General features: G+C 42.4%; 2 protein-coding genes across 2 annotated transcripts in view; one reads left to right on the top strand and one right to left on the bottom strand.

The window, feature by feature from the left end:
• CKAP2 (cytoskeleton associated protein 2) overlaps positions 1-21908 on the bottom strand; it is a 35373-nt gene that overhangs the window by 8649 nt on the left and 4816 nt on the right. Inside the window, exons 2-4 of the mRNA XM_055317341.1 lie at positions 6328-6998; positions 5283-5361; positions 65-143 (exon numbers count right to left, since the gene is read on the bottom strand). Of these exons, the coding sequence (XP_055173316.1) occupies positions 65-143; positions 5283-5361; positions 6328-6998 (829 nt within the window). The remainder of the gene's footprint in view (positions 1-64; positions 144-5282; positions 5362-6327; positions 6999-21908) is intronic.
• Positions 6611-21908, top strand: part of VPS36 (vacuolar protein sorting 36 homolog) — a 50054-nt gene continuing 34756 nt past the window's right edge. Inside the window, exon 1 of the mRNA XM_055317482.1 lies at positions 6611-6825. The gene's annotated coding sequence lies outside the window, so the exon portion shown is untranslated. The remainder of the gene's footprint in view (positions 6826-21908) is intronic.

The following is a 21908-nucleotide window of genomic DNA, read 5'->3' as shown; positions in this document are numbered from 1 at the left end:
TTAAGAGTTTTGGAAGGGGAAGGGGGAAAGAGGACAGTTTATGAGGGCTATGTCCATTTCTTACCATTTTTGTTTTGAATTTCAGAACTTTTGTCTCTTCCTGGATCTGGCCTTCAGAGTTCATCACTTTCTGGCCTGTACTACTTTAAAAAGTAAAAAATGAAAAAAAGTTTAACCACATACTAAGGAAGATTTCTCTTTGGTGAGGAGGAATGAGAGAATATTAACAATCATCTGACTTTGTAATATTAAATTGAGGCAAGAATGGAGCTGACGTTTGTCCTTTTTCTTCATTACAGGATGAGTTAATAAACAAGAGAGGTGAGGAATTTAAAGATTTATTTTTAAAAGTCTTAACACCCTCCCCACACAGTGTACATAAACATATGATAACCTCATTCCAAATCATTCTTCCTAGTCACTCAAATCCTCAAAACCCTTATTAGGCAACATTTTCTGTAATTAGTTTTAAGTACTTAGTAACAGACCTCCATTGAAAAAAATTTAGCCCTCTACACATAAATTGTTTGGGAAAAACTGTACAGCCCAATGCAAAAGAATGAAACTGGACTAATTTCTCACACAATACACAAAAATAAACTCAAAATGCATTAAAGACCTAATGAAACCATAAAACTTGTAAAAAGAAAGAGAGGCAATAAACTCCCAGACATCAGCCTTAGCCATATTTTGCTGGATGGGTCTCCTCAGGCAAGGGAAACAAAAGTAAAAATAACTAGGACTACATCAAACTAAAAAAAGCCTTTGCACAGCAAAGGAAACCATCAACAAATGGAAAGGTGGGGTGCCTGGGTGGCTCAGTCGGTTAAGTGTCAGACTCTTGATTTTAGCTCAGGTCATGATTTGAGGGTATGAGTCAGAGTCTCACCTTAGTTTCATACTGGGTTCTGCACTGGGCTTGTAAAAGATTCTCGGTCTCCCTCTGCCCCCCATCCCCACTCAGACACATGTACGCTCTCTCAGTTTTTTTGTTTTGTTTTGAGAGAAAAAAATCTAAATGAGAGAAGTTATTTATGAAATACATATCTGAAAAGGAGTTCATTTCAAAATTTATAAAGAACTCCTACTCAGGCTTTTCCACAACAGGTTTGCCACCAGAATACAGGGGTCATGAAAACCACCACTAAACCTAAACCAAAACGGAAAGGAAAAAACTCACATCAGCGTCGTCATTGGACACATAGATTCAGGCAAGTCTACCACTACTGGTCATCTGATCTACCAAAGCAGTGGGATCAACAAAAGATTGAAAAATTTGAGAAGCAGGCTACTGAGGTGGGAAAGGGCTCTTTCAAGTATGCCTGGGTCTTGGATAAACTGAAAGCTGAATGTGAACGTGGTATCACTATTGATATCTCCCTGTGGAAATTTGAGACCAGCAAGTATTACGTGACCATAATTGATGCCCCAGGACACAGAGATTTTATCAAAAACATCATTACATCTCAGGCTGGCTGTGCTTTCCTGATTATTGCTGCTGGTGTTGATGAATTTAAAGCAGGTATCTCCAAGAATGGGCAGACCTGTGAGCATGCCCTTCTGGCTTACAAACCTGGTGTAAAACAACTGTTAGTGTTAACAAAATGGATTCCACTAAGCCACCCTACAGCCAAGAGAAATATGAGGAAATTATTAAGGAAGTACGCACCTACATTAAGAAAATTGGCTACAACCCCAACACAGTAGCATGTGTGCCAATTTCTGGTGGAATGGTGCAAAATGCTGGAGTCAAGTGCTAACATGCCTTGGTCCAAGGGATGGAAAGTCACCCATAAAGATGGGAATGGCAGTGGAACCACACTGCTTGAAGCTCTGGATTGCATTCTGCCACCAACTTGTCCAACAGATAAGCCCTTGTGCCTGCCTCTCTAGGACGTCTACAAAATTGGTGGTATTGGTACTGTTCCTGTGGGCAGAGTGGAGACTGGTGTTCTTAAACCTGGCATGGTGGTCATCTTTGCTCCAGTCACTGTTACAATTGAAGTAGTCTGTCCAAATGCACCATGAAGCTTTGAGTGAGGCTCTTTTGGTGATAACAAGGGCTTCAATGTCAAGAACGTATCTAAAATCTTTCACAGAATTTTGAGACCCATTAAAAAAAAACTTAATGAGGGGGAGAAAAAACCTCCTACTCAGGATCTTTGTTCCTGTGATGATTTGCTCATTCTTTGCATCATTAACTTGCCCCTCTACTACATCACTCCCATCAGCATATAAACACTATGATATCTCATCTTAAAGCCCTTAAGCCCCATATTCCCTTTCAGCCCCTGCCTTCTCTTTGCTTTATATTTATAGCAAAAGTCCTCAAAAGTATGTACCTGTACACTGTCCCCATGTTGTCATATTCCCCATGCCTATTAGGAACGTGTCCTCAGCCCTCTACTGGAGATTCCTAATGTCATCTGCTTCCATGTTTCTACATTCAAGGGTCAATTCTGTTTCCACCCTCCTGAACCTTTAAGCAGCACTTTCTTCACTTTGCTACCAAACACCAGCTCTTCTCCTTTTCCTCCTACCTCAGTGGTCCACTTCTGTTGAGTCTGTCTTTCTTCCTAACTTCGCTAGGGCTCAAAGCTGCATTCAAATTTTAAATTTTTCATCTGCTTTTTAAATTTTCAGTTTTATATTTCTCAGGGACTCCTCCTTTTCTGTGCTAACAGAAGCCTAATGCTTAGTCTTGAAACTGTTGGCTAACTTTTTTACTTTTTAACTGCTAGCTAAAAAAATTTCAGGGTAAGGAGAGTATCTACCTGATTCACCGCCCAGTATGGAGAGTTATCTAAAAGTGCATTGTCCCATTCTATCTTACGATAAAACGTGACCTCACAAGAGTTATCTAAATATATGAATCTCAAAATACCCACACTAGAGATTGTAAAATAGAATGATTTAATTTTGAAAAGCTGCAACTCTGATTGGTTGTCTAACAATTTACTGCTCAAATAACAATATTTAAGTTGACATGCGTTTTCTGAAATGAATACAGTACTTGTGAGATTTCTTGGTAAAACCAGAAGAATTTCAGAATTTTCTTTTCTTCCCATTGTGTATAAGAGTATTATAAACCCCACGATCCAGCTGAATTCCTTATTTAAGTAAGTAATTGAGAGTTATGCTCGGTCTTACTTGACTATTCTAAATCACTCTTCAGTAGTCTTATCACACTTCAAAGTTTTAAATAAATATCTACAATCTGATAATTCCCAAGTTTAACTCTCTAGTCCCAATCTCAACCCAACCCTTCAGACACATAACGACTCGGCATTTCCACTTTGATGTCCTTTTGGTATTTCAAACTTAGCATGGCCAAAAGAGAGCTCCTGATTCCCCCATTCCTCCCTTGGTCTTCCCCATCTTGATATATGGTATCACTATCCAGTCACTTATTCAAACAAAAAATCTAGGATTGTCTTTGTTTTAAATGAGGAATGTGAGATTTGTAAAAGAAAATGTAAAGCATGTAAAGTAACTCATTAGTGTAAAGTTAAAATTTGGAAATAATGCCAAACTTACATAGAGTTACAAAATTATAAATAGTTCGAAGAATATTCATATGCTATTTACCCAAATTTGCATAGTGTTAACCTTTATCCCATTTATGTTATCATTTGCATTGTTTCTAAACATGTGTATGTGTGGAGTATATGCAATTTTTTCTCCCTGAATCTTTCCAGATATATACATGATTACCCTTAAACCCTAAATGCTTCATTGTTCAAAAAATAATGATTTTCTCTTACATAACCATAGTAGTTATCAAATCTATAGATGTCCCATCCATACCTAATCCAGCATCACCAAGTCCTGGCATCTGTACCTCCTAAATATAAGCACCATCTGACCACCTTCAACCATGAGGAAGGGTATTAAGTATTTACAAAGACAACATATAGCAATAACGGTTTGGAGAAACGGAAGAAACCAGAATAGAGTAACTCAAGAACCAGTACTCTGTGTGTAAAGCCACTGAGAGATCAGGAAATAACAGCTACCATTTACTGGGGTTCTCTCCATATACCAGGCATAGCACAATGCATTCTGTATCTCATTTAATCCCCAAGAAACACAATTATCCATTTTTAATAGAAGTTAAATGGACTCTACGAGGCCATGTAACTCCCCTGAGGTTACACAGCTATAGTAGCAGACTTACAGAGTTCAGTCCTTATCATTCTAAAGCCAGTGCCCTTAGAATGCACAGAAAGGGCCTAAAGGTTGTTACTAACAGTTATCTCTAGAGGGGACCTTTTGATCTTCTGCTTTATATACCTTCACGGGGTTTTCTTTTGCCACAACTATGTACTACTTTTAAAATTTTACCACAGTAACACCTAGATATTCCTATCCAGGGCTGAGACTAAAACAAATAATCTCTAAATATTTTGGGGAAGCCACCTCCCAAAGAATAACCATCCATGTCCCAGCCCCCGAAACATACTGAGTATAAACCTTGCTAAATTAAGACTGACCTTTGTAGCGCTGCATAGACCATAAGTCAATGATTTAATATATACACTTTGCTTTAAAATTGTTTCATCTGAGAGTCTGAATTAATTTACACAGGAAATGCTGTGCTATCCAAGAAGGTATGGCTACTGAACACTTGAAATGTGGCTAGTCCAAATTGACGTATGAAAGTGTAAAATACAGACACTGATTTTGAAAACTCAGCACCACACACACACACAAAATAGTAAAATATCTCAATAACTTTCAAGAATTACATGTTAAACTATAACATGGGATGTACTGGATTAAATGTTATCACAATTCATCTTTTAAAAAGACGTTCCAGAGGGCACCTGGGTGGCTTAGATAAACTCAGGTCATTATCTCAAGGTCCTGGAATTGAGCCCCACCTCAGGCTCCATGCTCAGTGAGGAGTCCCTCTCCCTCTGCCCACCCCCACGCCCAGCTCTCTCTTAAATAACTAACATATTCTGTTAAATAAATAGACTTTTCAAATATGGCTACTAGAAAATTTTTTAGAGATTTACTTAAGAGAAAGAAAGAACAGGCAGGGTGAAGGGCAGAGGGAGAGGGAGACAAGCAAACTCCCCACAGAGGGGAGAGCCTGAAGTGGGGGATTGATCTCAGGACGCTGAGACTATGACCTGAGCCGAAATCAAGAGTGGGATGCTTACCTGAGCATCCCAGGCACCCTGAAAATTTTAAGTCACGTTACAACTGTGGTTCCCACGACATTTTTATTAGATGATCTAATTTTATAGATCTGAAATGAGAAAATTTGACCTCACCTGGATATATGATTTTCCTGTTTATATGCAAAAAACGTTTTTCTTTGTAATATCCGTTCCTTGAGTTTTTGTTTTTGTTCTAAGTGACAAAAAAGCAACAAGTCAACATTTGTGATAACGTTATCAATTCACTAAATGAACATCTCATTTTGGAAAGTGAGATCACATCTTACAAACAGAAAATATCTCAATGAGTACTGGCTTTGAGAAATAATCCCATTTTTTAAGAGATCGTTACCATAAAAGCTTCCCACAACCACTTCACGAGAATCACATTCTCTTTTGTCTGAAAGTGAAAAACACGGAGAACATATTTTCAACGTATGGTTACCGAAAGCCAAGCTTTAGGAAACTGAGGAGCAGAACTGAGACACTAGCTCCAAGTTCTAATCGACCAGAACTGGGTTGGGTGAGAGTGTCTTTCCTCTGTGTTCCCATGTGCAGGGCAAAGAACAATATGATTTCTGAAAACCCAGCCAAACCCAGAATCCACAAAGCCGATTCAGAAGAGGCAACCCCACCTCTCCCCACAAACTGGCTCTCCACTCAGGAGGCGGGAGCGCCCTGCGCAAGCGCAGTCGTCTCCAGCCCGGCGCGGCCCCGCCCGCCCGCCCGCCCACTCCCAGGGGTCCCGCGTGCCCGACGCCCGGGCCCCCTGAGAGGTGAGGGCCGCGCACCCTCCCTCGCTAAACGGGCTCTCCCTCAGCAGGCCCGTCCCCGCCACCCGAGGGTCACGCCCGGCCAGGGACGACCGCACCGGAGGCGCTCAGCCCGCACCCAACCACCACGGACCGGGCCGCTCTCGGTGGTCCAATTCGCAAAAACGGAGGATGCAGCTGAAAGACCGGGTGAGCTACCAGGGGCTCTCGCGCGTCTGGTCAGGGCTGACGCTGGTCGGCGGACTCGAGGCCCCGGCTGCCGAGTCCGCGCCCCTCTCTCGCCCACGGTGGCCCTCGTCCCCCGGCCCGGCCCCGGCCCCGGGCCCCGGCCCCTCCGGGAAACCAGGCGCCCGCGGGCTGCGCCGCCCCGGCCCCGCGGCCCTCACCTCTGAACGCGGGCTGAGTTCTCTGGCTCGAGGGCAGCCGCAGCTCCTGGGGCACGGCTGGGCCGCTCTTCGCCAACAGCGGAGCGGGGGACGCGTCTGCGCTCTCACTGCCAGCCGCCGCCGCCGCCGCCGCCGCCGCCGCAGCCAATGAAGCACGCGGGGCTGCGGGGCCGCGGGGCCGCGGCGTCAATCGAATCAGCCAATGGGCGCCAGGGGGCGGGGCCGGGGGCGGGGCCAGCTGGAGATCCTTGTTTCGGTGAAGGCTGCTCCGCGGAGTCTCGGCCGCGACAGAGGCCTCCTGCTCCCGAGTCAGACCGGCGCCCTTGAGGAGGGTGGGGAGCCGGCTGCTAGGTCCAGGCTGCGTGGCGGCTGGGACTAGTCTGTGGACGTTCACAGCGCACGGAGGAGGGCACACTAGGAAAGTGCGGTTGGCTGCGCTTAGTGAACCAGGGCGTGCAGGCTGAAGGCTGTAAGCACCCACTGCTGTCCCGAGAGCAGGTGAGTTCCCTTTCCGCACCGCGGCTTCGTGGCCACCTGGACTCCTCCTCCGGCGGTCCGGCTGTTTATGCCCACGGAATAAACAGTGGCTTCCCTCGGAACCCGTGTTCCAGGCACCCTGCAGGTGAGCGTGTGCCCTGTCCGGAATGCTGGAAGGTTTGCTCTGGTTGTCCCTAAAGCGGCGCACAGGAGCCACACTTTAGGGAACCTAGTGCAGTGGACGGTCCCACAAAAGGTGCCGCTTTAATCACTGTTTGAGCCCGGCTTTAAGCATGGAGACTGAGACAATTTTTATATCTCCTGCACAGGTCTGAGAGCTTCCAGAGCTGGCTCTCAACTGTCCGTTTCTTCCTATCTTTCTCTGCTTTTTTCCTAAAGGCATCGAATGTATGGTAGCATCTTGCTAATAAGGAAGTTAGTTTGGAATATTCTGTTTTTTGTTTTTTTTTTTTTTTCTTGATGAAATGTCAAGTGTAGTTGTGTAACTTTGCACTTAAGGCCAATTCTGGAAGAACCAACAGACAGCACCCAACACTGTCCCTAAGACAACACTGCTGTTGGCATATTACTGTTAATGTTGTCAATTATGTACTAAAGCTTCATCGGACAGGCTGGGTAACCAGGGATTCCCATTAAATAACAGAGAACAGTTTAACAAGATAGAACAGTTTTAAAAAGACTCAAGAACCTCCAAGCCATTTTGCTAAGTGAACACCAGCCACAAAAGGTCACACATATGGTATGATTCCCTATGAAATATCCATAATAGATAAATCCACAGAGAAATGGACACAGATTGGTGGTTACCAGGAGCTAGGAGTAGGGGGGAATGGGGAGAGACCACAAAGCTGTTCACTTTAAAATGATTTGTGTTATGTAAATTTCAGTGTGTGTGTTTTTTAATAAATGGGCGTTGTTAAAAAATAGTGACTCAAGAAAACTGTGGAGAGGTCTAGGCTGAGATGCTGGGTAGGAAATCCTGCAAAACTGCTAGGTTTTCCAACATAGCAATTACCCCCATCTCCAAACTCACCCACTCCTAGAATGACTTTTTTTTTTTAAAGATTTTATTTATTCATGAGAGACACACAGAGAGAGGCAGAGACTCAGGCAAAGGGAGAAGCAGGCTCCATGCAGGGAGCCCGATGTGGGACTCGATCCCGGGTCTCCAGGATCACACCTTGGGGAAGGGGATGCTAAACTGCTGAGCCACGCGGGCTGCCCAAGAATGACATCTCTTTAAAGACACTTTTTAAAATATCATCATCCCACAATTGTTGGAGGAAAGGCAGACCATTCTCTAAAAGATCCAAGAGAAAATTTCAGAACAGATCATCACCAACTTAGCTGACCATTTAACTGCAGCCACCTGGAGCATAGTTGATTGGGTTCCTGTGAAACAGTGAGAGCACCTGTGGGATAGCAGGATGGGGCTATCCAAAAGACAAAAGCAGGGTGAGGACACAAAGTCTGGGGAGGAAAGAGACTAAAAAAAGGGGTAATGGTCCAATGTTGGCACTGAAGAGGTCTAGTAGGATTGGGACTGAAATAAACCCTTGGATTCAGAAGCTAGGAGGTTCCGGCAAAAACATTCTGTGGACAAATACAAAATATTGCTGAGAGATATTAAAGAAATCCTAAATAAATGGAGAGAGATAAGATGCTTATGGATCAGATGACCCTAAATTGTTAAGATGTCTATTCTTTCCAAGTTAATCTATTCAATCTCATTCCAATCGAAATCCCTAAAGCCAAAAAGGTTTTTCTATAGAAATTGACAATCAGGGACACCTGGGTGGCTCAGCAGTTGAGCCTCTGCCTTTGGCCCAGGGCATGATCCCAGAGTCCTGGGATAGAGTCCCACATCAGGCTTCTTGCTTGAAGCCTCCTTCTCCCTCTGCCTGTGTCTCTGCCTCTCTCTCTCTCTCTCTCTCTCTCTCTCTCTCTCATGAATAAATCTTTTTAAAAAAGAAATGGACAATCAGATTCTAAAATTTAAATGGAAACACAAACAATCTAGAGAGGCAAAACAATTTTGAAACAGAACAAAGTTGGCAGACTCATACTACTTGATATCAAGATGTATTATAAAGCCATGGTAGTAATCAAGACAGTGTGGGTGGCATTGGTGGAAAGAAAGATAAAGAAATCAATGGAATGCAGTAGAAATGCCAGAAATACACTCAGGCCTCTACAGTCACTTGATTTTCCACAAAGTTTCCAAGACAACTCAATGGAGTAAAAGTATAATCTTTTCAACTAATACAAGTACAGGGACAACTGGATGTCCACATAGAAAATGTTAACCATGACCCTTAACTCACCCCTTGTACAAAAAAACAAAACTCAAAAGAGAATGTAGACCTAAACATAAGAACCCAAAGTATAAAACCTCTAGAAGAAAACATAGAAGAAAAATCTTAGTGATTTCATGTTAGGGAAAGTTTTGTTAAATAGGAGACAGCACAAACTATAAAAGATACAATACACTGGATTTCATCAAAATTAAAACCGTTTGCTTTCAAAAGACACTTTAGAAAACTCAGAAAGCAAACTACAGAGTAGGAGAAAATATTTGCAAAGCATATATAATAAAGAACTTTCACCAGAAGCACTCTTACAACTCAAATTTTTCCAGTGTGCAAAAAAAAAAAAAAAAAAAAAAAAAAAAAAGAACTTCAAAGAAGATACAGGAAACTAAAAATAAGCACATGGGAAGATACCTAACATCCTTAGTCATCAGGAAAATGCAATTAAAATCACAATGAAATACCACTCACTATGTACCCACTAAACCAACAAATACTTAAAAGATAGACAATACTAAGGTTTGGCAAGGAACTGGAACTCTCATATACCACTGGTAGCAATAGAAAATAATATAGCTATTTAAGAAAACAGTTTCTTATAAAGTTAAACTTGCACTTACCATATGACCCAGCAATTACTCTTCTATATATTTCCCCAAGAGAAATGAAAGCATGCACACAAATGTTTATAGCATCTTTATTCATAATAGCCCTATGCAGAAAATAACCTAAATTTCCACCAACTGATGTGTAGATAAACAAAAGTGACATAGTCATACAATGGACCACTACTCAGCAATAAGAAGGAACAAAATACTGAATAATGCAACATGGATAAAATGAAAAAACTCAGTTTTTTTTTTCTTTTCTGTGCAGGGAAACATCCAACTCCTCCCTATTGTGTTTCTTTGCAGTGTGTCATTTTTACTTTCACACTGAACACTTCTGACACCTCTGGTCACCAAAGGTATGGAGGGTTTTAGTCCACAACAAGCAATTCTCTGTGACACCAGCTGGGTGTCCTACAATTGAACTCAATTCTAACACAACCTGGAGAGTGTCAGCTACCACAGGCTAAGGACTCAATCCCACAGGACTCCTTCCCTTCAACTTCAGATGCCAGTGGAAACCCAGGTTATCACTTGTGCTTCTCACTAAACCCCTCCTTGGGTTTGAATAATTTGCAAGAGCAGCTCACAAAACTCAGGATACAGGTGAACTGCCAGGTGAAGAGATATAGAGCAAGGTCTTAGAAGGATCCGGAATGTAGGAGCATCTGTCACTGTGGAGTTGGGGTGTGCTAACTCCTGGTGTGGATGAGTTCAGCCTGGGAGCTCTCTAAACCCCTAACTATTGGGATTTTACAGAGGCCTTCTCATGTAAGCATGATCGATTTTTATTTTTATTTTTATTTATTTATGATAGTCACACAGAGAGAGAGAGAGAGGCAGAGACACAGGCAGAGGGAGAAGCAGGCTCCATGCACCGGGAGCCCAATGTGGGATTCGATCCCGAGTCTCCAGGATCGCGCCCTGGGCCAAAGGCAGGCGCTAAACTGCTGTGCCACCCAGGGATCCCAGCATGATCGATTATTAACAATGTTTTCAGTCTCTCTCCTTTCTCTGGAGAAGTGGGGGGGTCAAAGGGAACCTGAAAATTCCAAGCTTCTTATCAGGGCCTTCTGGTGACTAGCCCCCATCCAGAAACCTACCAAGAGTCACCTCGATAAAATGAAAAATTCTCCTAGTGTGCTTATCACTTAGAAAATTACAAGGGTTTCAGGAGCTCTATGCCAGGAACCAGGAATAGAAACCAATAAATATTTTCTATCATCTCACCCATAAGTGAATCCCCAAAACATGGCATTACATTTAAGAAGCCAGAGACAGGGGATCCCTGGGTGGCTCAGCGGTTTAGCGCTTGCCTTTGGCCCAGGGCATGATCCTAGAGTCCCGGGATCGAGTCCCACATCGGACTCCCTGCATGGAGCCTGCTTCTGCCTCTGCCTGTGTCTCTGCTTCTCTCTCTCTCTCTGTATCTCTCATCAATAAATAAATAAAATCTTTAAAAAAAAAATCCAGAGACAAAAGACTATATACCTTATGATTGATTTCACTTATATGAAATTCTAGAAAAGATATAGATTCTACATGAGTGAATCATATGATATTTGTCTTTCCCTGCCTGAGTTATCTCACTTAGCATAATGCCTTCTGTGTCCATCCATGTTGTCATAAATGACAAGATCTCATCTTTTTCTTACAACTGAGTAAACTGTGTGTGTGTGTGTGTGTGTGTGTAAAGAGAGAGAATAAAACCTCTTTTTATCCATTCTTTATCCATTCATCTATTGGTGGACACTTCAGTTGCCTCCATACGTTGGCTGTTGTAATTAATGCAATAAACAGAGGGGTGCATATAGCTTTTCGAATTCATGTTTTCATTTTCTTTGGGCAAATAGTAAAATTACTAGATCACATGGTATTTCTATCTTTAGTTTTTTTAGGAAACTCATAATGTTTTCCACAATGGCTATACCCATTTACATTCCCACCAACAGTGAACAAACATTCCTTTTTCTCCACAGCCTCTCTAACATTTGTTTCTTGTCTTTCTGGTTCTAGCCATTCTGACAGGTGTAAGGTAATACCTCATTGTGGTTTTGATTTGAATTCCCCTAGTAATTAGAGACGAGCATCTTTTCATGGGTCTGTTGGCCATCTGTATGTCTTATGTAGAAAAATGTCTATTCAGGTCCTCTGTCCATTTTTTAATGGGATTGTTTGGGGGGTGGTTGCTGTAGAGTTATATAAGTTCTTTATATATCATTTTATGTAGTATCTTTATCACATATATCATTCACAAATATCTTCTGTCATTAAGTAGGTTGCCTTTTTGTGTTGTTGATGATTTCCTTTGCTGTGCAAAAGCTTTTTATTTGGTGTAGTCCCGATTGTTTATTTTTGCTTCTGTTTTCCCTACCTGGAGACATACCTAGAAAAATGTTGCTATGCCCAATATCAAAGAAATTACTTCCTATGTTTTCTCCTAGGAGCTTTATTGTTTCAGGTCTCACATCTAGGCCTTTAATCCATATTTTTTTGTATAATAAATTTATTTTTTATTGGTGTTCAATTTGCCAACATACAGAATAACACCCTGTGCTCATCCCGTCAAGTGCCCCCCTCAGTGCCCACCACCCAGTCACCCCCACCCCCCGCCCTCCTCCCCTTCTACCACCCCTAGTTCGTTTCCCAGAGTTAGGAGTCTTCCATGTTCTGTCTCCCTTTCTGATATCCATTTTGATTTTATTTTTGTGTATGGTGTAAGTGGTCCAGTTTCATTCTTCTGCATGTAGCTGTCCAGTTTCTCCTAATACCATTTATTCAAGAGACTGTCTTCCCTATTGTATATTCTTTCCTCCTTTGTCACAGATTGACCATATAATCATGAGTTTATTTCTGGGCTCTCTATTCTGTTCCATTTGTCTATGTGTCTATTTTGTGCCAGTATCTTACTATTTTGATTACAGCTTTGTAGTATATCTTGAAATCTGGGATTGTGATAGTTCCAGGTTTCTCTTTCTCAAGATTGCTTTGACTATTTGAGGTCTTTTGTGGTTCTATATAAATTTTAGTATTCTAGTTCTATGAAAAATGTCATTGGTATTTTAATAGATTGTGTTGAATCCATATACTGTTTTGAGGAGTATGGATATTCTAACAAGATTAATTCTTCCAATCCATGAGCATGGGATATCTTTTATTTGTTAGTGTCATCCTCAATTTCTCTCATCAATGTTTTATAGTTCTCAGAGTTTAGGTCTTCTCCTTGGTTAAATTTATTCCTAGGTATTTTAGTCTTTTTGGTATAATTCTAAATGGAATTGTTTTTTTTTTTAATTTCTCTTTCTGCAACTTCATTATTAATGTATAGAAATGCAACTGATTTCTGTGCATTAATTTTGTATCCTGCAATTTTACGGAATTCATTTATTCCAACAGATTTTGGGTGGAGTCTTAATGGTTTTCTGTGTATAGTATCACATCTGTAAATTGTTTTTCTTTTTTTTTATAAGATTTTATTTATCTATTCATGAGAGACAGGCAGAGACACAGGCAGAGGGAGAAGCAGGCTCCATGCAGGGAGCCTGATGTGGGACTCGATCCCGGGACTCCAGGATCAGGCCCGGGACCCCAGGCAGGTGCTAAACTGCTGAGCCACCCAGGGATCCCCTGAAAATTGTTTTTAATCCCCCAAACTACTCAAACTTTCATCTGAGAGTACTTCTATCAATCTCATTTTATAGCTATCAAGATGAGCAATTTCTCATGTTCACTTTTCATTACCTCTTCTCTTAGAAAAGGAGAATTAGGGGATCCCTGGGTGACTCAGCGGTTTGGCGCCTGCCTTTGGCCCTGGGCGGGATCCTGGAGTCCCAGGATCCAGTCCTGCATCGGGCTCTTGGCATGGAGCCTGCCTGTGTCTCTGCCTCTCTCTCTCTCTCTCTCTATCATGAATAAATAAATAAATAAATCTTTAAAAAAAAAAAGAAAGAAAGAAAGAAAAGGAGAATTAGTGATGTTGAAACTCCTTTCTTTTATATGAGGATGGCAGTGTTCCCCAGAGGCAAAAACACATCATGCTTATTCAGCATCACTATTTATTAGGGAAATGCAAATCAAAACCACAATGAGCTGTCGCCTATCACTGGTTAGACTGGCTATTATTTAAAAAAAAAAAAAAGTGTTGGAGCAGATGTGGGAAAAGGGAACCTTCATGCACTGTTGGTGGGAACATAAATTGATGCAGTCACTGTGGAAAACAATATGAATATTTCTCAAAACATTAAGAATAATACTACCATATGACCCAGCTATTCCACTTCTGGGTATTTATCCAAAGAATATGAAAACACTAAATCAAAAAGATATATCACCCTTATGTTGATTGCAGCATTGTTTACAATAGCCAAGATATGGAAGCAACCTAAGTGCCCATTGATAGACAAATGAATAAAGCAGCACACACACACCAGTGGAATGCTAGTAAGCTATATAAAGGATTGCAATTAGCTATTTGCAAAAACATGAATGGATGAACTTGATAGTGTTTAGTGAAGTGAGTCAGGAGGAGAAAGACAAAAAAAAAACATGACTTCACTCATATGTGGAATCTAAAAAGAAAACAAAACAAATGAGAAAAGAAAAGAAAAATTATAGACACAAAGAATAGATTGGTGGTTACCAGAGGGCAGAGGGTTGGGAGGGATCAAATTGAGAAGGGTGTCAAATGTATGGTAGTGGATGATAACTAGACTTTCAGAGGTGATCACTTTGTAATGAATACAGATTTTATATAATGTTATACACCTAAAGCATATATTACATACCAATTTTACTTCAATTTAAAAATAAAACAGGGGGATCCCTGGGTGGCGCAGCGGTTTGGCGCCTGCCTTTGGCGCAGGGCGCGATTCTGGAGACCCGGGACCGAGTCCCACGTCGGGCTCCCGGTGCATGGAGCCTGCTTCTCCCTCTGCCTGTGTTTCTGCCCTCTCTCTCTCTCTCTCTCTGTGTGACTATCATAAATAAATTTAAAAACTTAAAAATAAAAAATAAAACAAAATACATCATGCTTTTAATAAAGAATTAGAGATCCAGGGACACCTGGATGAATCAGTCCATTGAGCAACCAATGCTTGGTTTCAGCTCACATCATGAGATTGAGCCCCTGTGTTCTGCACTAGTGGGGAGTCTCCTTGAGCTTCTCTCCCTCTACCCCTCCCATGTTTGTGTGTTCTCTCACTCTCTCTACAATAAATCTTTAAGAAAAAGAACCAGAGGAGGAGGGACAAGATGGCGGAAGAGTAGGGTCCCCAAGTCACCTGTCCCCACCAAATTACCTAGATAACCTTCAAACCATCCTGAAAATCTACGAATTCGGCCTGAGATTTAAAGAGAGACCAGCTGGAACGCTACAGTGAGAAGAGTTCGCGCTTCTATCAAGGTAGGAAGACGGGGAAAAAGAAATAAAGGAACAAAAGGCCTCCGAGGGGGAGGGGCCCCGCGAGGAGCCGGGCTGAAGCCGGGGCGAGTGTCCCCAGGACAGGAGAGCCCCGTCCCGGAGGAGCAGGAGCTGCACCAACCTTCCCGGGCGGGCGGAAAGGGGCTCGCAGGGAGGTGGAGCAGGACCCAGGAGGGCGGGGATGCCCTCGGGCTCCCGGGGACACTAACAGACACCTGCGCCCCGGGAGAGTGCGCCGAGCTCCCTAAGGGCCGCAGCGCGCACGGCGGGGCCCGGAGCAGCTCGGAGGGGCTCGGGCGGAGAGGCTCCGGCGGAGGGGGCTGGGCGACGGGAGCGCGAATCCACCAGCGCAGGCCCCGGAGCACAGGGCGCCGGGACACAGCCCAGGATCCGGCCTCCCCCGGGACAGGCAGAGGCCGGGAGGGCCCAGGACAGCGAGGACGCTCCTGCCCGGAGCTGAGCAGATCAGCGGCCCCGCCCCGGAGCCTCCAGGCCCTGCGGACGGAGAGCCGAGAGCCCCGAGCCCCGTAGTTCCTGCGGAGGCTGAATCCAGGCTTCCAGAGTTGCCATAGCAACTGCGGCTGTTCCTCCTGGGGCCCCACGGGGTAAACAACACCCGCTGAGCCCTGCAGCAGGCAGGGGCAGAGCAGCTCCCCCAAGTGCTAACACCTGAAAATCAGCACAGCAGGCCCCTCCCCCAGAAGACCAGCTGGACCGACCAGTTCCAGGGGAAGTCAAGAGGCTTAAAGTCTACAGAATCAGAAGATACTCCCCCGTGGGTTTTTTTTCTTTTTTCTTTTCTTTTTGATTTGTGATTGCTTCCCCCACCCACCCCCTTTTTTCACCTTTCTTTCTTTTTCTTTCTCTTTTTCTTCTCTTTTTTCCTTTTTTTTTCTTCTATTTCTCTTTTCTTTCTTTCTCTCTTTCTCTCCTTTTCCCAATACAACTTGTTTTTGGCCACTCTGCACTGAGCAAAATGACTAGAAGGAAAACCTCACCTCAAAAGAAAGAATCAGAAACAGCCCTCTCTCCCACAGAGTTACAAAATCTGGATTACAATTCAATGTCAGAAAGCCAATTCAGAAGCACTATTATACAGCTACTGGTGGCTCTAGAAAAAAGCATTAAGGACTCACGAGACTTCATGACTGCAGAATTTAGATCCAATCAGGCAGAAATTAAAAATCAATTGAATGAGATGCAATCCAAACTAGAAGTCCTAACGACGAGGGTTAACGAGGTGGAAGAACGAGTGAGTGACATAGAAGACAAGTTGATGGCAAAGAGGGAAACTGAGGAAAAAAGAGACAGACAAAAGACCATGAAGACAGATTAAGGGAAATAAATGACAGCCTAAGGAAAAAAACCTACGTTTAATTGGGGTTCCCGAGGGCGCCGAAAGGGACAGAGGGCCAGAATATGTATTTGAACAAATCCTAGCTGAAAACTTTCCCAATCTGGGAAGGGAAACAGGCATTCACATCCAGGAAATAGAGAGATCCCCCCCCTAAAATCAGTAAAAACCGTTCAACACCTCGACATCTAATAGTGAAGCTTGCAAATTCCAAAGATAAAGAGAAGATCCTTAAAGCAGCAAGAGACAAGAAGTCCCTGACTTTCATGGGGAGGAATATTAGGGTAACAGCAGACCTCTCCACAGAGACCTGGCAGGCCAGAAAGGGCTGGCAGGATATATTCAGGGTCCTAAATGAGAAGAACATGCAACCAAGAATACTTTATCCAGCAAGGCTCTCATTCAAAATGGAAGGGGAGATAAAGAGCTTCCAGGACAGGCAGGAACTGAAAGAATATGTGACCTCCAAACCAGCTCTGCAAGAAATTTTAAGGGGGACTCTTAAAATTCCCCTTTAAGAAGAAGTTCAGTGGAACAATCCACAAAAACAAGGACTAAATAGATATCATGATGACACTAAACTCATATCTGTCAATAGTAACTCTGAACGTGAACGGGCTTAATGACCCCATCAAAAGGCGCAGGGTTTCAGACTGGATAAAAAAGCAGGACCCATCTATTTGCTGTCTACAAGAGACTCATTTTAGACAGAAGGACACCTACAACCTGAAAATAAAAGGTTGGAGAACCATTTACCATTCAAATGGTTCTCAAAAGAAAGCAGGGGTAGCCATCCTTATATCAGATAAACTAAAATTTACCCCGAAGACTGTAGTGAGAGACGAAGAGGGACACTATATCATACTTAAAGGATCTATCCAACAAGAGGACTTAACAATCCTCAATATATATGCCCCGAATGTGGGAGCTGCCAAATACTTAAACGAATTATTAACCAAAGTGAAGAAATACTTAGATAATAATACACTTATACTTTGTGACTTCAATCTAGCTCTAGACTTCTAACTAGACTTCTAATCTAGACTTCTAACTCTGGGAAATGAACTAGGGGTGGTGGAGGGGGAGGAGGGCAGGGGGTGGCGGTGAATGGGTGACGGGCATTGAGGGGGACACTTGACGGGATGAGCACTGGGTGTTATTCTGTATGTTGGTAAATTGAACACCAATAAAAATTAATTTATTAAAAAAAGATACAGCCACGAAAGCAAAAGAAACAAAAGCAAAAATGAACTATTGGGACTTCATCAAGATAAGAAGCTTTTGCACAGCAAAGGATACAGTCAACAAAACTCAAAGACAACCTACAGAATGGGAGAAGATATTTGCAAATAACATATCAGATAAAGGGCTAGTTTCCAAAATCTATAATGAACTTATTAAACTCAACACCAAAGAAACAAACAATCCAATCATGAAATGGGCAAAAGACATGAAGAGAAATCTCACAGAGGAAGACATAGACATGGCCTACACGCACATGAGAAAATGCTCTGCATCACTTGCCATCAGGGAAATACAAATCAAAACCACAATGAGATACCACCTCACACCAGTGAGAATGGGGAAAATTAACAAGGCAGGAAACAACAAATGTTGGAGAGGATGCGGAGAAAAGGGAAGCCTCTTACACTGTTGGTGGGAATGTGAACTGGTGCAGCCACTCTGGAAAACTGTGTGGAGGTTCCTCAAAGAGTTAAAAATAGACCTGCCCTACGACCCAGCAATTGCACTGTTAGGGATTTACCCCAAAGATTCAGATGCAATTAAACACCGGGACACTTGCACCCCGATGTTTCTAGCAGCAATGTCCACAATAGCCAAACTATGGAAGGAGCTTCGGTGCCCATCGAAAGATGAATAGATAAAGATGTGGTTTATGTATACAATGGAATATTACTCAGCCATTAGAAACGACAAATACCCAGCATTTGCTTCAACGTGGATGGAACTGGAGGGTATTATGCTGAGTGAAGTGAGTCAATCGGAGAAGGACAAACAGTGTATGTTCTCATTCATTTGGGGAATATGAATAATAGTGAAAGGGAATATAAGGGAAGAGAGAAGAAATGTGTGGGAAATATCAGAAAGGGAGACAGAACATAAAGACTCCTAACTCTGGGAAACGAACTAGGGGTGGTGGAAGGGGAGGAGGGTGGAGGGTGGGGGTGAATGGGTGACGGGCATTGAGGGGGACACTTGACGGGATGAGCACTGGGTGTTATTCTGTATGTTGGTAAGTTGAACACCAATAAAAATTAATTTATTAAGAAAAAAAAGAACCAGAGTTACAAATAATATACCAACTATGATGATCTATCTAGTCCTATAAGAACAAAAATCTTCCCATTACATACTCAAAAAATCATAATGTAGAATAATTTTAAGTAGTGATAATAAAAATACCTGTACCAGTTGTTTTAAATATTTTACCACTATTATAGAAGAACATCATCATTTAAAAAGTTGTATTTTAGGGGCACCTAGGTGGCTCAGTGCTTGAGCGTCTGCCTTTGGCTCAGGGAGTCCCGGGATCAAGTGCCACATTGGGCTTCCTGCATGGAGCCTGCTTCTCTCTCTGCCTGTGTTTCTGCCTGTGTCCCTCTCTCTCTCTCTCTCTCTCTCTCTCTCTCTCGGTTTCTCTCATGAATAAATAAATAAAATCCTTAAAAAAAAAAGTCGTATTTTAGAAGGGGAACATAATGCTGGCAGAAAAACAAAACTCACAAATCAAGCTTTTCTTCTGTCTCTAGCTTTCTTCTCATATCTTTACTCTGGTTTTGGTCTCAAGGTTTATGAGCTATGCTGTATAAGATACTTAACTCAAAAGGTTTATAACCTGGTGTGTGTGTGTGTGTGTGTGTGTGTACGTGTGTACGTGTGTGGCTTTGGTCATGAAATTGCATTCTAGGATGTTCTTCCACAGTTCACAGGAAACAGGGGATCCTGTACGATTTTCCCTACATGTAGTGGAATACCAGGTCATGGAACCCAACCATGTATACTTTTATTATCTCTGTTCTTCTTAGGGAGCTGACTGTGGTGGATAGTTTTAATCTTGATTGTTGCATTCTGAGTGAAAGAGGAACCTTTTCTTGGCCCTTCTGGCTTCTGAGTTTTCTTTCTCCCTGACTCTCATCTTTGGAGACTTCTCCTAAGTCAGGGATCTAGGAACTGACAGCCCTGTTCATTGGATTTCAACATCTTTTAGTTAGATGGTTAATTTTATATATCAACCTGAGTGGATCACAGAGTGCCCAGATATTTTGTCAGATATTATTCAGGATGTTTCTGTGATGGTGTTTTGGATGAAGTTGACATTATTTTTTTTAAGATTTTATTTATTTATACGTGAGAGACAGAGAGGCAGAGACATAGGCAGAAGCAGGCTCCCTGTGGGGAGCCCAATGTTGGACTCGATCCCAAGACCCTGGGATCTTGACCTGAGCCAAAGGCAGATGCTCAACTGCTGAGCCACCCAGGCATCCCTGAAGTTGACATTTAAATTGGCAGATTCTGAGTACAGCAGATTGTCCCTTATAATGTGGGTGGGCCTCATCCAATCAGTTGAAGACCTGGACCGAACAAAAGGCTGACTCTCCCCACTCCTAGCAAGAAAAATTCTGCAACAGATGGCTTTCAGACTCAAAGTGGAACATCTGCTCTTCTTGGTTCTCCAGATAAATGGCCTGATGGCCTTTGGACTTGAACTATAGCCTTAGCTCTCCTGGGTCTCCAGCCTGCCTGCCAGTCTTGCAGATTTTGGACTTGCCAGCATCCATCCAGAACAGCACAAGCTAATTCTTTCTTCTGTTTCTTTCTCTGGAGAACTCTAACTAATACAGATGCCCTGTTCTCATTCTTTGATGATTTATCAGGCAGGTACTCTGGCCTACTCCATTCTCATATCTTGATATGTCTGAGACACATGGCCTTTCTCCTTGCCCAGCCTGGAAAGAGAAAACCCTTGTACAAGTGTCTATCCTAGCAGCTGTCATATGTCTTCAAATTGTGGGCACCTCAAGGACAAAAAGCATTCCTTCTTTTCATATCCATACTGCCCACCATATCAGTCATCGCAAGGTCCAAGAATTTGGACCATTGCAAGGTCTGCACAATTCTCCATCAGACTAGGACACTTAGCTTACATGATATTAGTTAGTTTCAATAGGAGAAAAGACAAAAAAAAAATCATAAATAATCTAATACTAAAAAATCAGGAAATGACAGTAAATGATCACATCTAATGATATATTACCATGATTAAAATGTCAAATAATGTTTAGTACTTTGAGATATTTTCAGGATGTTAAATGAAAAATACAAAAATACCAAGAGAAGGGTCAGAAATAGACCAAAATACACAAGGATTTTAGAACATGATAAAGGTGGCAATTTAATTCACTGGAGAAAAGATGGTTCCTGTTCATTGGAAAGAGTCTTCTCTTTCTTTTTTTTTTTTTTTTTTAATATTTATTTATGATAGTCACAGAGAGAAAGAGAGAGAGAGAGGCAGAGACACAGGCAGAGGGAGAAGCAGGCCCCATGCACCGGGAGCCTGATGTGGGATTCGATCCCGGGTCTCCAGGATCGCGCCCTGGGCCAAAGGCAGGCGCCAAACCGCTGCGCCACCCAGGGATCCCGAGTCTTCTCTTTCTTATAGAACCTGTGCTACAGATCAGTGACTCCATGATTAGGGGAAATGCAGAGCCCTGAGAGTAGAGAGGGAAGGAAGGGAGACTTCCCTCCACTCTTCTGCCACATGGGCAGGCATGCAGCTTTGGTACTTGAAAGACTGGGACAAGAGTGAGGTAAGTGGCCTCACACACATGGCCTGGTCTCATTCACCTTGGCCTAATTCTGGCCTGTTGATCTTGTCTTTATTTAAAATGATATTTTATTTATCATGGATTTTTTTGGAATTAATTTTGGATTTTTAAAAACACACTGCTTTATTTTACCAAAATAAAAAGTTTTTGGACAGCCAAGTAAACCAACAACAGCACTAAAAGGCAACCTACTGAATGGGAGAACATATTTGCAAAGGATACAGCCATTAAGGGGTTAATATTCAACATATGTGAAGAACTTATAGAACTCAACCCCCCAAAACCAAACAATCCAATTAAAATGGGCAGAGGACCTAAATTGACATTTTTCCAAAGAAGACATGCAGATGGCCAACAGATACATGAGAAGATGCTCAACATCACTAAACATTAGGGAACTGCAAATTAAAACCACAATGAGATATCACTTTATACCTTTCAGAATGGCTAAGTTAAAAAAGATGAGAAAAAATAAGTGTTTGTGAGGATGTGGAGAAAAAGGAACCCTTGTGCAATTTGGTGGAAAGGTAAACCAGCAGCTTCTCT

The sequence above is a fragment of the Nyctereutes procyonoides genome, unplaced genomic scaffold, assembly GCF_905146905.1.
Source record: "Nyctereutes procyonoides isolate TBG_1078 unplaced genomic scaffold, NYPRO_anot_genome, whole genome shotgun sequence".
NCBI classification, from domain to species: domain Eukaryota; kingdom Metazoa; phylum Chordata; class Mammalia; order Carnivora; family Canidae; genus Nyctereutes; species Nyctereutes procyonoides.
Note: the sequence above shows the minus strand (reverse complement) of the source record. Positions and strands in the feature narration are given on the sequence as shown.